The sequence below is a fragment of the Pongo pygmaeus genome, chromosome 1, assembly GCF_028885625.2.
Source record: "Pongo pygmaeus isolate AG05252 chromosome 1, NHGRI_mPonPyg2-v2.0_pri, whole genome shotgun sequence".
Taxonomy (NCBI): domain Eukaryota; kingdom Metazoa; phylum Chordata; class Mammalia; order Primates; family Hominidae; genus Pongo; species Pongo pygmaeus.
Window position 1 is genome coordinate 1,164,144 of NC_072373.2, and position 17,575 is coordinate 1,181,718.

General features: G+C 33.8%; 1 protein-coding gene across 3 annotated transcripts in view; it reads left to right on the top strand.

Annotated features, from left to right (window-relative positions):
• LOC129033258 (olfactory receptor 14A16) overlaps positions 1 to 12,372 on the top strand; it is a 31,069-nt gene extending 18,697 nt beyond the window's left edge. Inside the window, exons 3-4 of one of the 3 annotated variants that reach the window (XM_054481510.1) lie at positions 578 to 3,918; positions 4,300 to 5,396. In XM_054481510.1, the coding sequence (XP_054337485.1) occupies positions 593 to 1,525 (933 nt within the window). In that variant the 5' untranslated portion in view covers positions 578 to 592 and the 3' untranslated portion in view covers positions 1,526 to 3,918; positions 4,300 to 5,396. Of the gene's footprint in view, positions 1 to 577; positions 3,919 to 4,299; positions 5,397 to 12,149 lie in introns of those variants that run through there. The other 2 variants (XR_008501563.1, XR_008501562.1) reach the window with 2 other exon arrangements.
• The last annotated feature ends 5,203 nt before the right edge of the window (positions 12,373 to 17,575 follow it).

Below are 17,575 nucleotides of genomic sequence, written 5' to 3' on the forward strand. Positions count from 1 at the left end.
TGTGAGAATACCTGCAAACAAAGTTTTTTAGAGAGTAAGTAGGTTAAAGACTTTGTAGAATAGCTTGAGGGAGGTCTGTAATAGTTAAGTTTTGTTTTTAGAATTGTTTATTGTTCAAATTCTTGGAAGGTGTGTTGAAACTGAGGTCCTGTTGGTCATGGGACAAGATGTAGGAAGAGTAAGACTATGGTACAATGTAGTAGCCATTGATTTGCTGGTTTGAGTTTTCAAGAGAGATGGGAAGGAAAACTTTGTTTTTAAGTTTTGATAACGTCCACGGAAAATTTTTAATCTTTCAGTATATTTCATAAGATATATTTGAACAATATTATAACAATGCATTTATGTGAGCTAAATTGCCTCAATAACATGAAATTAATCAGGAAATGCTTGGTGATCAATGCGCTAAAAAAGAACTAGATGAAAGTATTTTTTGTGGCAAATTGGCATGGAATTACCATACGTGTGGTACATGTGTGTGTTTCAGTATGCTAAATAATATAATATATGTTATATATATTTAATATTTAAAGAGTGGACATTGATATTTTACTTCAGTCTTCTCCTTTTCCTGTAGATTACTCCTGCAATAATGGCAAATCTCACAATCATGACTGAATTTATCCTCATGGGGTTTTCTACCAATGAAAATATGTGCATTTTGCATTCGGTTCTCTTCTTGTTGATTTATTTATGTGCCCTGATAGGGAATGTCCTCATTATCATGATCACAACTTTGGACCATCATCTCCACACCCCCATGTATTTCTTCTTGAAGAACTTATCTTTCTCGGATCTCTGCCTTATTTCAGTCACAGCTCCCAAATCTATCGCCAATTCTTTGATACACAACAACTCCATTTCATTCCTTGGCTGTGTTTCCCAGGTCTTTTTGTTGCTTTTTTCAGCATCTGCAGAGCTGCTCCTCCTCACGGTGATGTCCTTTGACTGCTATACTGCTATATGTCACCCTCTGCACTATGACGTCATCATGGACAGGGGCACCTGTGTCCGAACAGCCACTGTGTCTTGGCTGTATGGGGGTCTGATTGCTGTGATACACACAGCTGGCACCTTCTCCTTATCCTACTGTGGGTCCAACATGGTCCATCAGTTCTTCTGTGACATTCCCCAGTTATTAGCTATTTCTTGCTCAGAAAATTTAATAAGAGAAATTGCACTCATTCTTATTAATGTAGTTTTGGATTTTTGCTGTTTTATTTTCATCATCATTACCTATGTCTATGTCTTCTCTACAGTCAAGAAGATCCCTTCCACAGAAGGCCAGTCAAAAGCCTACTCTACTTGCCTTCCACACTTGCTGGTGGTTGTGTTATTTCTTTCTACTGGATTCATTGCTTATCTGAAGCCAGCTTCAGAGTCTCCTTCTATTTTGGATGTTGTAATTTCTGTGTTCTATACTATGCTGCCCCCAACCTTTAATCCCATTATATACAGTTTGAGAAACAAGGCCATAAAGATGGCTCTGGGGATGTTGATAAAGGGAAAGCTCACCAAAAAGTAAAAGCTGTTGCTTTTTTTATTTCAATAATAGATACCATTTATAATGTACACACATTAATTCTTCATTTTTATCTCTAATTCTTAAAAGTAAAAATTTAAAAAGACAAATGGGAGCAACTATTTTATTAGAAAATTTCCTTGGGCAATTAATTACATTTTTCTATTCTTGGGTAAAATTCTGAATTTTTACAATATGGAGCCATTTCCCAAACCCCTTCTTGGGTGGTGTTCATAAGCTGATTTCTAGTTGTCTTTAATATAATGTAAGAAAGAATGTTTGTTTAGAACTTATTATCTCACTTAAAAACTCTTATTAAAGAAGCAGCAGCAGCAATACAAAACCCAAAACTCTACTCTCTTATGACCTAATCAATTTGAACATAAAAATCTTATAGAATTCTTTGACAAATTATCCATATTTATTCCTTGTGTTGACTTGACTATTTAAATGTCACTGAGAAGAATAAAATGAAAAATGTGGTCTTACTCAAAAATTAATTTGAATGGGAAGTTTTCTTTCCTTCTATATAGTCATTTTGCATTTTTGGTCAAAGGTCAAATAGAAAATGCATATTAAATGAATTTCGTCAGAGAAAGATATCAGCATTCAAAGAAATAAAGGAAGTGTGATTGAAGGCAGATGTCGACAGAATTATTAATTTGTATTGATGTTTTATTAACCGTAACATGACTTTCCTAATGCTCTAGTTACAATGTTTCAAAGGTTCCCATGTGTACATTTTAAATAGCCTTCGACTATTTGAGATATTCATTTTAATTATAGTTATTTTGAGGTTTCCCCTTAGTCTTTATTATGGTATTTTGAAGCCCAGTATTAGATTTTCTGCTAGATGGACTTCCTTCTAGATATCTCATACATTGCTCAATCTTTCTTCTACTAATAGATATTTTTTCTTCTATCATATAATCTATTAAGTGAAATAAACTTGGAAGAATATATGAATTGTTTTTCTCTGCAGCATCTGTACTACAAATTTCCAGTTTCTTAAATTACTCTTTGTGAAATGTAGAGCTGTGTACTTAACAATGGTATTTTTCTCAAGCAAGTCTTTGGAGCACATAATTATGTCTTCAAATGTTTCATAATATATTAGGTCTATGAAAATATTATTTAAAATTATGTGTGTGTGTATGTCTATGTGTATGTTTTTCACAAAGACTGAGTCCATTCAAATTTTATAATTATATTTGTATATTAACTGCATGGGGTGTTTTTTTCAATAAAAATGTGACACAGAGATTGCTTCCATTTATTATTTGTTCAGCATGCAGAGAAATGTGCTAATTTACCTTTTAAGTCAATCATCTATTCATGTATTTTGCTTATTTATCTACTCCATTGTAACATTTGTGTTTAACTTGAATATGCTTTGATAAAGTTATAGACACTAACACCCACTACATGTAAATACTTTTCATCTCCAGGTTTCTCTTTAATTATACTGATATTATTTTTTACTAAATGCAAGCTTTTAATAATTATGGAATTAAATTTGTGAAATTGTTTCCTTGTGATTTTTGATTGCTTCAAATAGATAATTTCATTAATTCATCAAATTCAACACATATTTTTATGTTATTTTTATTTGATAAACATAGATGGACACATGTGCACTGAGGTCAAAATGACATAGATTTTGTTTTCCCAGAAGACACAAAGAAAAGCAGAAAATGTCTTCTTGAATGTTAAAAAACATTTATTAACCAAGCCCCTTCTTATTATAATGAATTAACACAAATGACAAATTGCCTCTTTCTGAGTAAAAAGTGAACACAATAATATGTTTAGTTATGACACAATGGCACATAAAACCCAGTGAGCAGTTGGTGTAAGACAAAACCATTTGCTGCTTCATTCTTAATCATCTCAACTAAACCAGTTCCCAAACAGGGAATTTCAACACTCAGTGCATTGTTTGCTTTGTAGGCAATGTCGCCACTGTTCTAACTTCACTTTGACAGAGCAAGTGACAATATCCACGTGTTGCCAATCTTTTAAAATAGGCATTCACAGGATTGTTACAAGGATTATATCATTAATGCATGTGCCAATAATGAGTCTTCAGCAAAAGCTGATAATCATTAGTTAACTAATTTGCATTGAGAATTCACTACTGGCCTGTTGCCATGGTTGACACCACTATTTATTCTGAATATACTTATGAAGATTCTATATAGGAGGCTCTGTGTGACATGAACTGATGATCTTCAAACATGATTTTCTCAAAAGAAAACAAACTAACAAGGATTAAATGCAACTGAATAACTTCTGTGCATTAAGCTTTGTCCCATATAATCAGAGCAGTGCAGCACCAGGTACTGGCTGAGGGATTGTCTTCACCATGATCCCATGAGCACAGCATAATCAAAACAGTGTGAGTTCTTTCATTACTCAGATTCTAAATATCTCAATTACTTATACAAACTGGGAACTAACTATGTATTTCAATTGCTATGAGGTCAAAGCAATACTAGTGAACAACTTCCCTCTATTTTTGTCTTTGTAAAGTAGAAAAGTAAAACAAAATCTGCTTCGTTGGCTTGAATGCAACAAGGAATGTGTAGTTTATACAATTAAATAAATCAGAAAAATAAAGAATGATAATTTGGAGAAAATCTAGGTTACCATTTAGCTCTGCAACAATATTTTCTTATACGTGTATGTTGTCAATCCATGATCTAAATTAGTGGCAAAATAACTAAATCTTATTTAAAAAGATAAAGATAAAATTGAAAATTTCTTTTTGATTTCAGGCACACAAACTTCTTCTTATAAGCTCTGGATACCTGTTCATTGAAGTCACTGAAAAATAAAGTGGTTTTCTCAAAGCAACAGAGTCTCCTTTCAGATTTTAACTATGAAAATGGTTGGGAGTGGAGTGGAAACACCAACAATTTATACTATCATATTTATGCCAATACATGTTATAATCAAGATCTCAAAAAGTTTTATGTAGTGATGTATAAAGTATGAATATAAGATGATGTTAAAATGATAGAATTAAAATTTAAAAGCATAAGATAAATTCACACATTTATAATAATCAGCTTAAAACTAACATTAGGATACATGTCATTACTTCACAGATGCATTGAACCAGGCGCACAACATTCCTCATTTTCACTATGTCTAGGATAATGACAACTAGACGCTGTGGCAAGTTGGGCATGTTCATCTAGGGTAATGGATCTTAGAGTGGTAGATGTTTCAACAAAAGCAGCAGAGAGTGGTATAGCCTCTTGGAATAAAATTCAAAACAACTGGTCAACTATTAGGGGAAGGAGAGAATGTGATCTAGAGCTGGTAGAGAAACAGCAAGGTGGACCTTGCCCTGCTCCAGACTGAGTGATGTAAGAGAGCGAAAGAGAAAGCAGTGTCCACCTATGTGGCAGGTGGAGTTCTCTGGACACAGACATTGAAAGTGACTTGAATGCGCTTTAGGAATGTGGGGAAAAGTGAAAGAAAGGAGGATTGCACAGAAGGAGGATTCAGGATACTTCACCCTGATCAGGGCTGGGGAGCGAGCTTTGCCCACCCCAGTTATTCCTCCACCTCTAAATCCCTCATTCACCAGTGGGCTGTCCCTGAGGGACATGTCCTCCTTCTTTAAAGAGGCCCTGAAGATGCTGACAGCCTCAACCTGTCTGATGACCTCACTGCAGCTCGGCAGTGAGTCCTTCTTCCAGGGGGTGTCTACCACCGTCGTGAGAGGGCTGCTGGGAAGGTTGCAGGCACCATGTTTCCAGAGGAGCAAAGATACTGAAGATCTATGGGAAACATGCAATTACCATAAGTTACAGAGGCCATGGGAGACAATATTCAGCACTTGGGGAGAGTAATAAATGGGTATAAAAGTGAATATGCAGAGCTACATATAGATTTGGAGATTTACAAGGCTATGTGTTGTGATCAGCTTCTAAAAGCAGATGGTCCTGGAGGGAGGGAGTGACCTTCCAAAGCAGGCAGGTCTCTGGGTACCTATTTCCATTTACCTTCCCCCACCGGGGATAGAAAGAGGCAAGATGCTCATAACACAAAGTTCCTCAGAAATCCTGCCCACCTCCAGGACATGAGATTCTTGGCTGCTCTCTGTCTCTCCTCTTTCTCATACCACACTGGCAAACCTTGTTGGCTTGGAGTTCAACACAAATGTAGAATCTGACACTCTACGAACACTTCCCCAGCCACCAATATTTAAAACCTAAGCCAGGTAGTGCATGTCTCTATTTTCAGCCAAATTATTTCCAATTTACAACAAGGGCCCACAAGTTCTGACTGCCCCTCAAATACCCCTTAGATGCAATCTTTATATTTTTTGGACACTTCTTTGTCACCCCGTTGTCCTTTGAAGGAAGCTGTAATGAACATCCTCATATATAGTGACATGCAGTGGCTTTTACTTCAGTATGCTAAATACCCAGGAATTAGATTAGTGGGTCTAGGGTAACAGGTAGTTGTGTTGTCAATAGTTTGTTTAGCAAAACAAAATGAAACCAAATAAAAACCCATCATTTTGTTTAAATACCAAAAGTATGTATTGGGCCCTTTTTGCCACTTCTCAGGTGAGAATTAGTAACAGTGAGTCTTTGACTGTTGATAGCTTCCTAGACATAAACATTATCATTGATATTTAATTTTGATTTGCTGTGTACTGGATTTATTTCTCTGTGAATTTTATGCTCCTTTGAATGTTGATTATGTCTCTATTTCATATGGCCATTTATACTTATTTTGCTTTCAATTTCTAAGGAATCCTCATCTAGCATAGACATTAACACTTTCTGTCTTATAGATTCCAAACCACTTTCTTCAAGCTCTTAAATGTTACTTAACTTATGTCATTTTTAGCTTACATTTTTAATCCACTTAAGATCGGTTATTTTGTGACATGAGATACTTTTTCCCTTCAGATACACAACAATTTTCCTATATTAAGTAATTATAATCTGCCTTTGTCCAGTGAACTGATGAATAATTTTTTCTATAATAAATCAGCATATATACTAATATCAATTTTTGAGTTTTATATTGTTTTACTAATAATTTTCCAAATTTCTTTTAACAATTTAATTTGATTTTTTAAAAAATATAATTTGTCTGGTAAAATAATTCCTTTTTAAAGTGTTGCAATTTTGGATACATTCCCTGTATATTCTTGTGTATTCTTCTACATAAAATTAGAATACATTTTCATTAATTCCTGCTAAAGAAAGATGTGTTAAGATTCAGAGTGGAAACTTCTGAATGTGGAGGGAGTAAGATGGTTCAGATTTAGCCAGATTACATATACAAGCATAATTGATATTTAAAATGTCTTTAACTTTTTAAATTAGGCTTTATTTTAAAGATAGTAATACAAATCTTATATAATATTTGCAATAGTTTAGCACAATTTTATTTTTATTAAACTTTTAAATTTTTGAAATTTTTATCTTATTTTTATAGATTTTCAATTTGTGATGGATTTATAGAGGATATAATCCCATCATAAGGCAAGGAGCATCTGTGTATATATAATAACCTATGATATGAAACCATATATTTGGAAAGTATACATCTGATAAGGTGTTAAAATGCAAAATATAGAAGAAACTGAACTCAAAAGCAGGAAATAGATATACTGATTAAAAAATGGGAAAGGATGGAAATAATCATCTCTCAAAAGAAAACGGAGCAGTGTCTAACAGGTGTAAGAAAAATGCTAAACATCATTAATCATCAGGGAAATACAAACTAATATCACAATGACACGTCACCTCACTCCATTAGAATGGCCATTATCAAAAAGAAGAAAGACAAAAAGTGCTGGCAAGGAGGTGGAGAAAGGGAACCCTTGTTCACTGTTGGCAGTAATTTAAATTAGTTATATATCATAGAAAAAAATACAGAATTTCCTCAAAAAAGTAAAAATAGAGCTACTATTTAATCTAGCAATCCCACTACTGTGCATAGATCTAAAAGAAATGGAATCAGTAGTATGTCGAAGCTGTATCCGCACTCCAATGAACATTCCAATATCATTCACCTTACCCAAGAAATGAAATAGACCTAGGATTCCATTAACAGATGAATGGATAAATAATGTGGGTGTACATATATTAATGTATATACACACACATACATTTGTGTACACATGTATATCATATGTGTGTACTGCATAAATATACGTGTATATATACAAACATGTGTGCATATATATGTATACAAACATGTGTGCATTTGTATACACATATGCACACATATATCTGTATACATATATTTACAAAATGGAATACTATTCAGCTAGAAAAAAGAGAAGGATATCCCATGATTTACGACAACATGGATGAATCTGAAGAACATTATGTTGGGTGAAATAAGCCACGCACAGGATGAGAAAGAAAAAATTTTCTCATTTATATGTGGAATCAAATATACTTTACCTCATTGAAGCAAAAAGTAGAATAGTAATTGCCAGTGAGTTGGAGAGATGTTGGTCAAAGGATATAAAATTTTAGTTAGACAGGAAAAATAAACTTAAGAGATCTATTGTACAACATGGTGACTATAGATAACAACAATGTATATTTCAAAATTTTGAACAGAGTAGATTTTGTGTTTATACCATAAAAAGTGAAAATTATGTGAAGTAATGCATATATTAATTAGGCTGGTTTAGCCATTCTACAATGTTCACTATTTTAAACATCATGTTTTACACCATAAATATTTACAATTTGTATTTGTCAGCTGTAGAAAATAAACAATAATAAGACTTAAGTAACAGAGTAAACTGCTAGCACTAACTGATATCTGTAGAACACACTGGCTAATGCAGCAGAATATAATTTTCACTTGAAAATAGGAACACTTTTACACTATCGGTGGGAGTGTAAATCAGTTCAACCATTGTGGAAGACAGTGTGGCAATTCCTCAAGGATCTAGAACCAGAAATACCATTTGATCCAGCGATCCCATTACTGGTATATGCCCAAAGGATTATAAATCATTCTACTATAAAGACAGATGCACACATATATTTATTGCAGCACTATTCACAATAGCAAAGACTTGGGACCAACCCAAATGCCCATCAATGATAGACTGGATAAAGAAAATGTGGCACATATATACCATGGATACTACGCAGCCATAAAAAAGAATGAGTTCATGTCCTTTGCGGGGACTTGGATGAAGCTGGAAACCGTCGTTCTCAGCAAACTAACACAGGAACAGAAAATCAAACACCACACTTTCTCACTCATAAGTGGGAGTTGAACAATGAGAACACATGGACACAGGGAGGAAAGCATCACACACTGGGGCCTTTCGGGTGGTGTGGGGCTAGGGGAGGGATAGCATTAGGAGAAATACCTAATGTAGATGATGGGTTGATGGGTGCAGCAAACCACCATGGCACATGTATGCCTATGTAACAAACCTGCACATTCTGCACGTGTATCCTAGAACTTAAAGCAAAAAATAAATAAATAAATAAATAAAATTTTAACCTGAACTTTCTGACTCCTTATTTAGACAGCTTTTGACTCAGCTATCTCATTTTTCAAATTTAATTTTTTTAATTTATATTTTCCACCATAATTACAGTCAGTGTTATTTGAATAAAATATTCAAATATGTGGTAGCATTTTGTCACTTACTAGCCTATGTTTTGAGGGTTCATAATAAATTACTGAAATGAACTTTTTTATTGTGTCAGAAAAGATACTTGTATTAAAACTGACTTCTTCTTTATTATATTAATAGAGTTGAGATTTTTGTATATTTATTGGATATATCGGAATATTGAAATATTCTCAAAAATTTTTATTTGAATGATTAACATAAAATGGGAAAATATGTTTATACAGTTTTATGTTTTTAATTTTTAATTATATTTTATAATATCATTGTGTTTGCACATGAATTTTTTCAGCAGATTTTGAGAATTTCAAAGTGGAATGTTCATATTGATCATTATTTTCCCAGAACGATAAGTATTTCTATTACACATTTGCATAATTTTACATTCAAAACATATGAAGATTATATCAAATATATTTGTCTTGGTTGTGTGATACAATTTTAGAAATACCCACATATATGTGTATGTGTGCATATAGATATATATTTAATATATGACTTTTAACTTTTATCACATTATCCTATAACTTTTTTTACCATCTGGATCTGGGATTATTTTAGACACCACAATTCATGTGTGTTAGTGTGGCATTCAGTCTCAAAGAATTTGTATACGTAAGTCTATTTATTATTGAATACTTACTAAATTCCAGCTTTATCAGACAGTTAACCTATAACAAAATATAAGTAAACCAATGTCTAGTTTGTTAAATTACCTTTTACATATCTCCATACCTGTTATGGGTTGATTAATATCCCTCAGTAGAATCATGCATTTACTAGTCTATATTTACCAAAGAAAATAAGACTAGGCAGTCCAACTCTACAGAAGAAAATATGACTCTATGATTAGGAGAAAATAAAAAGTGACAATCTATATCTACTAAGAGTCAGATAACTAGTCCCTGGGAAAATTCTAGGCACATGGCCTCTTCTCTACAACATCTCAATAACTGATTGGGTAAATATGTTCTTTCAATGCCCTCTCACTAATAATTGAGACTCTTGATTGTATTCCAGCATTGGAAATTACTCATTACTAAGTAAAGTTCAGTTTTCATACTCTATTTCCATATATTAAAGCATGCCAAGATGTCTCTTATAATTGGGGGGAACAGATTAAATAAACCAATTTCAACAGTGGCAGCATTTCCCTTTAGAATATGTCAGAGTTCCAGCCTTTGGGAGATGGTCAACAGACATAAAATCATTGTCATTCTCATTCCATTTTCTCTTACCAGCAACTGTTTGCCAAATTCAAGATATCAAGAAAGAAAGTGCCTCTTATGAAAGAATTTTATCAATATTCAGGTCAGAGTTAGCATTGTCCATCCAACTGATGATTGGTAATAATTTCCTCAACAACTACATCAAAGGCTTGTTGACCCCTTCCATTTTTTACAAGGCAGATACTTTAATAAGTTTCATTTTTTAAAATTCTTATTTTTGATTATTATGATTTTAGTCAGCAAATGATAGGACTGGAAGAAAATTCTTTTTTAAATGCTATAATTAGAAAAGTTTCTTCATTGATTGACCAAGTGTTTATATTAAATTCTCTAGACATTAGTTTCATAAGTAAAGAATGAAGAGAAATAAAATACTATTTCTGAACATATTTTCTGAAACATGAGCTCAGAAAAGACTTATTTCAAAGAGTTGATTTTTTTACAGATTTTTGGCTAAAACATATATCAAACTTGAAACATATACATAACCTTATTGTAATGCATAAAACAGGGTGCTGATTATACTGCTTTCAATGAACAATTAGTTGATTACAGTAGATAAATCTTACTTCAGTTATGAATCAAAAGTTAGAAAGAATGAAGACAAATAATGAAATAAAAACTTAAAAATATGTCTTATTTGCCAATATATTTCCACTAAAATGTAGTGTATTGTACTGGGATTATAGGGTACAGTATTATTGATCAACCTCTCTTATTATTGATTCAATGAAATATATGTATGTATAAATGGGAGCTAAACATTGAGTACTCACGGACACGAAGATGGGAACGACAGACACTGGGGCCTACTAGAGTGGGGAGGAAGAGAGCTGGGCAAGGGTTGAGAAACTAACTGTTGGGTACTATGCTCACTATCTGGCTGACGGGCTCATTCATATTCTAAATCTCAGCATCACGCAATATACTCATGTAACAAACTGGCACATGTACCATGTACCCCTTGAATCTCAAATAAATGTTAAAATTATTTTAATAAAAAAATTTAATTGACAAATGAAATTGTATATATTTATGGTATACAATGTGATGCTTTGGAATATGTATATATACATCACGGACTGGCTAAATTAAACTAATATATACATCACTTCACATACTTATCATATTTTTGTGGTGAGAACACTTAAAATGAACTCTCAGTGATTTTTAAGTATGCAGTGCATTGTTATTAATTATGGTTACCATGTTGTACAATAGACCTCCTGAATTTATTTGTCCTGCCTAATTGAAATTTTGTTTCTTTTAACTAATAACCCTCAAATTCCTCCTCTTTCAGTCCCTGGTAATCAAACCACCATTCTACACTCTGCTTCTATGCATTTGACTTTATTAGATTCCACATAGAAGTGAGATTATGAGGTAACTTGTCTTTCTGGATGGTTTCCTATATTTCAGCAACTGGTATTCACCGCATTAATGGATGCCAGGTGAGAATAAATGTTACCCTCAGAGAATCTAAACCCCTCAAAGCAAGAGAAGTAGGTGAAAGTAAAGAGAAACATTTTACTGGAAGAGTGAAGATTGAGAGCTCCGGAGAGGAATGCATGGGTGGAGTAAAAAGATGAAAGATAATTGGAGATTGCAAATAGAGGTCATAACAAATTATTTTATTCATTTAGAGAGGATTAAAACAGGCTGTGAGGAAGCTTTGCATAGGAAAGAGGTCAAGAGAAAGAATGAAGTAGAGAAATTAAATAATAAATTTGCATTTGTATTCTCTTTCCAGGCTTATTCTTGTGGAGCCTTTCACTGGGCCTGTGTGCATTGTGCTGATGACAGTTCACATCATCTGCTCCCTAGCTGGGACACAACTCAGGAACTATGAACCTGAGGTCTCACTGAAAAAGAATTTCTATCAATAATATATGGAAATATTACAAGATAATTGGAATCTAATTTAAGTTTCTATAATTCTCCAAAATGCATACATAATAATAAAAAATGGAAGCAAGAAAAATATGGGAAAATGATTTATGTAAATAGGATGAGAAGAGTTTTAATAATTAGACAAAACTGAAAACTTAAAGATGTTTCTTAAAAATAATCTTGTTAATCAATTTAGGTGACTCTACAAACCCCATAACTACTATTGAAAGTTCATTTTTTTCCCACTTTTCTTAGAGCTGACCACTTAAAAAATAATGACTACATTGTAGTAATTTTATCTGAACGTGTGCTAGTGTGGAATTATTGCACTCCTCTAAGACAAAGACCTTTTCGTTGGATGTGCCTCTTAGTGACTGATAACATCAGTTGGTACAGGAAGAACTTGATCTTCTGAGGTGGCTTCATTGTCATCACCCTTCAGTATCCTTGGTCTCTATGTGTTCTAATGGACACTAATTTGGAAAAAGTGAAAATAGATTTCAATTTTCTAAATGAATCTAAATGAATTACTAATGGGTGTTTTCTTCTTATGGGGTACTTAGGAATATTCTGACATCTCTGTGTCTTTCCAGTCTTGGAAACATACAGACAACTTGCATTCAAACCATGTATCTCTCACACCCCACTGGGCATAATTAAAGCACTACACAGATTAGTTGAGTAATACTGAGGGAAAACATAAAGAGGAATTAATGGCTGCAGTAATGAGGCAAGGTTTTGGAATGTAGGTGAACTTTTAGTAAATGAAGAAATTGATCAATAGTCACGGGACTCATTAAGCTAACAAGATGACTGATAATTTCCTGGAGCTCATACTCAGAGTTCTGTCTCTTGAGTGTTCCTTCCTGGATTAATCCTGGTGAGTCTAGTGAGTAACAGCTGATGTAGGTAGGGACTCTTGGGTAACTGAGAGGCCAAGAAGTGAGTGTAACTCTGGGGCTGAGACAATTAGCAGTCCCAAAGCATCTGTAGGAGGAATGTTGTAAGTAAGAAGGAAAGACAGAGCTGGAAGATGTTGGAGTAATTGTAAGGCTACAGGTAAAATTTGACTCATTGCACGAACAAACAGAACTTCTAATGCTTGAATTAGATCACTTTATTTACCCTGCTATCAATATTTTCTTTCAAAGAACATGAAAATAAAACATTGAGAGTTTAGGTTTTCAAAAGGATAAATATAAGTATATACCCAGCAATGGGATCGCAGGATCATATGGTGGCTCTATTTTTAGCTTTTTGAGTAACTTCCACACTCTTCTCCGCAGGGGTTGTACTAATTTTGCTTGAGAGGATGGATACCCCATTCCATGATGTGATTATTATGCATTGCATGCCTGTATCAAAACCTCTCATGTACTTCATAAATATATACACCTACTATGTATCCACTAAAATAAAAAATAAAAATAAATAAAATCTGTGCCTTTGTTTTAGAAAATTCTCATTAGAAACATTGACATTAAAATTAGTGAATATTAAGTAACTTTAAGAACCATGAAAGCTTTTGCAAATAAAGAATTAATAAAGTGAAGAGTACTGTTTAGTGTTAAATGAAAGGATAAATATGGTCGAAAAATCTTCTCTTTGAAATAATAGAACAGGAAAATTTTCTTTAGAATTATTCCTATGTAAATAGTTGACACTGGTCATTAATTGGCTTTTAATATTATATGATTCTTGGGCATAAACCTTGATGTATCATGCTCAAGAACAGTGCACCAGTGAGTTTCTACTTGCTATTATGTTTATTCCATACTACAAATTTGAAGAGGGAAGAAAATTTTTATTTTGCATTTGAGTTTGTCAATTACAAACAAATTAGAGATTTTTATATAATCCCTACCCATAAATCTACCTACCTATCAAAAAATCTACAAAATGACAATAAATCCGCCTCAGTGATGTTTTTAAAGTTTTTGTACCAAACAGATCTACAGACATGACTACTCATTTTATAGATGAGAAACAACTAAGAAACTTGAAAAGAAATAAAAATAATTTCAATTATTTTATTGCTAATAAATTAATTTTTGATTTTTGGCTATTATTTATTCAATTTATTTTTCTGATTACTCTGCTCCCCGTTTTAGGTAACTCTAATTACCAGAAAATTAGTCCCCTAGAAGTTGCCCACTGCCCACTAATGATTTGTTTATTTATTCTCTTTTCTTTACATGTGTTGTTTTGGGTACTTTCCATTACTGTCACTTCACGTTCACCAATCCTTTATTTCCCACATCTAAACTGCTACTAATGCTATCTAGTATATTTTTATTTCATACATTGCAATGTTTAAAATCATAAGATGCAATATTTTGTTATTTTTATATATTTTATGTTCAACTGAACTTTTTTAAGCTTATAGAATACACCTACTCAGCAAGGTGTAGAGGAACTCACTGGGGAAAGCACAGTCTTCTCATTACACAGTGCAGGGGCGACTGCATAGCCACATGCAGAAGAATGAATGTGAACTCCTATTTCACTGCAGAAGGAAAAAAGAAAGCAAAATGTATCATTGCCCTAATTACAAGAGCTAATGTAATAAATCAATTAGAAGAAAAAATAGGGTTATTCATGACCTAAGGCATACAAAAATTCATAGAAATACAGGAAAAGCACAAGCAATAAATGAAAACATAGATAATTTGATTCCATCAAAATCTGTTTAAAAGATTTTCTGCTTCAAAAGGCATCATCAAGAAAACCCACAAATATGTGGAAATTAAATATTGCACATTAAAAATAAGAAATATAAGAATAATAACTGCTTTAAAAATAATAACTGCTATATAAAAAAACACAGAATGAATGGCTTATGTGAACAGAAATGTATTTCTCACAGTTCTGGAGGATGGAAATCTGAAATCAGAGTGCCCAGCATGGTTGGGTTCTGGTAAGGGCCCACTTCTGGTGGCAGGCATCCCTCTTCTCATTGTGCCCTCAGATGATAGACAAAAGGCAAGAAAGTGCTCGTGGACCTTTTTCAAAAATGGGCAATAATCCTACTCATGAAGGCTCCACTCTCATGACCCAATTACCTCCCAGTTGTCTTACTTCCTAATACCATCCAATGGTGGCTGTAATTTCAATACCAATTTTGGGAAAAACCAACTTTCCGTTCATAATAAACTCCAAGGAACTAGAAAAAGAAGAACAAACTAAACCCAAAGTTAGCAAAAGGAAAGAAATAATAAGTATTAAAGCAGTGATGAATAAAACAGAGAACAAAGAAAAACAAATTTAAATATTAACAAAAACAAGAGTGGATTTTTTAAAAAATAGAATTGAAAAAAATATAGAGAAACTAAGAAAGATAGAAAACTCAAATAAAATTAGCAATATAAGAAGAGGCATTTCAACTAATGTCATAGAAATGAAAAGAATTATAACAGACTACTATGAGCAATTCTACACTAACAAACTGCATAACATAGAAGAAATGAATTAATTCCTGGAAACATATAACTTATCAAGAGTGAATCACTCTTAAATTTCAAAAAAAATCTGAACAGACTTGTAAGTGGTGAAAAAATTGGAGTAGTAATAAAAAAACATCTCAATAAAGAAAAGTGCATAAGTACAAGCCTCCACTGGAGAATAATACCAAACATTTCAAGAATAATTTTATTTTTTTGAGACAAGGTCTCACTTCTGACACCCAGGCTGAAGTGCAGTCACATGACTGCGGCTCACTGCAGTCTTGACTTCCTGGGCTCAGGTGATTCTCCCACCTCAGCCTCCTGAACAGCTGAGACTACAGGCGCACATCACCATGCCTGCCTAATTTTTGTGTTTTTTGTAGAGACGGGTTTTCACCATGTAGTCCAGGCTGACCTTGAATTCCTGGGTTCAAGTGATATACCTGCCTCAGCCTCCCAAAATGCTGGGATTACAAGCATGAGCCACTGTGCCTAGCCTTTAAGAATAATTAACAACAATCTCTCTCAAACTCTTGTAAAGAATTGAAGAGAAAGCAGCATGCTCAAACTTATCCTTGATGCCCGCATTGCCCTGATACCACATCCAGACAAAAACACAAGGAAAAAAAATACATAGCAATATTTCAATATTTCAATGAATATCAATGCAAAAATGCTGAATAAAATTCTAATAAATTAAATTTGACAGCACATTAAAATGAGCACACTCATGACCAGGTAGGATTTATACCTGAAATGCAAGAATGACTCTGTTGCAGGACAGGTGAGCCCCAAAATTGGGGCTGAGCCCAGGAGGGTTCTTGGCTTTGCCTAGGAAAAAATTCAAGGGTGAGCTGGTGGTGTTACACAGTAATCTATAATTGAATGATACTGCCCCTTTTGGAGCAGGGCTTACTCATAGGCAGTGTGCCCAGGGTGGGCAATGCATAGGCTCTTGGCAACTGTATACTCAAGTAAACCCACTTCCAATTACATGCAAATTAAGGTATGGATCAATGCAAACTGAGAAGTGGGTTATTTAGCACTTTCTAGGAAAGAAGAGATAAACTTCAAGCCGTTTCTATAGAAAGGTGTGGTGACTTCTGGGTCTAGTGGAAGTATCTTATGCTAATAAGCAACAACAGCAGCTAGGGATCCCCTTCATTGTCCAATGCTGGTTCCTGCTGATTTCTTCACTTTATCCTGTCTGGACCAGATTCTGTTTTGGTCAGCAAGTTTGTGGCCAGAAAACAAGAGCTGCTGGTCTCCCACCTCATTCATCCCTTAGAGATTAGATACTTCTCCTTAAGGAGGCTGCAGAAAAGTGGAGGTCTGTCTTCTGTAACTGCCTCTTGCTGATTTTATGGGCATAAGGCCTGCCTAACACTGGACGAGTAAAAACCTTTGAATGTTTGATTTAAGGGGGCCAACAGCAGGATGTTTTCATTTTCTGGGTCAGAACACAGGATGAGTTGGAAGCCATCCTTTTTACATGGAATCTGTAAGATATAAACTTTACTAGGAGGTTGAACAAGAAACTTACAATTAGAAGGAAGAGAAAAATTAATGGTTCTTTCCCACTCACAGCATCATGTTATTTATCTATGCATTTGTGAAATAAAAGCTTTACGACTTTTATGGGTCTACAAGTGTAAGTTGTGGTGTTCTCCTCCTCTGCCTACGGGGACTTATAAGAAACATGTTTAATCCTTGAAAGGTGTACCCAGCTAGTGATTCTCTGAAGTTTAACAGCAGTGAAGGTACTTAACAATACACAATAACAGCCCTTTCATTTTAGTTGTAATTGATCCTTGCGGAATTTTTTAAAAGAGTTTTTAGTAAG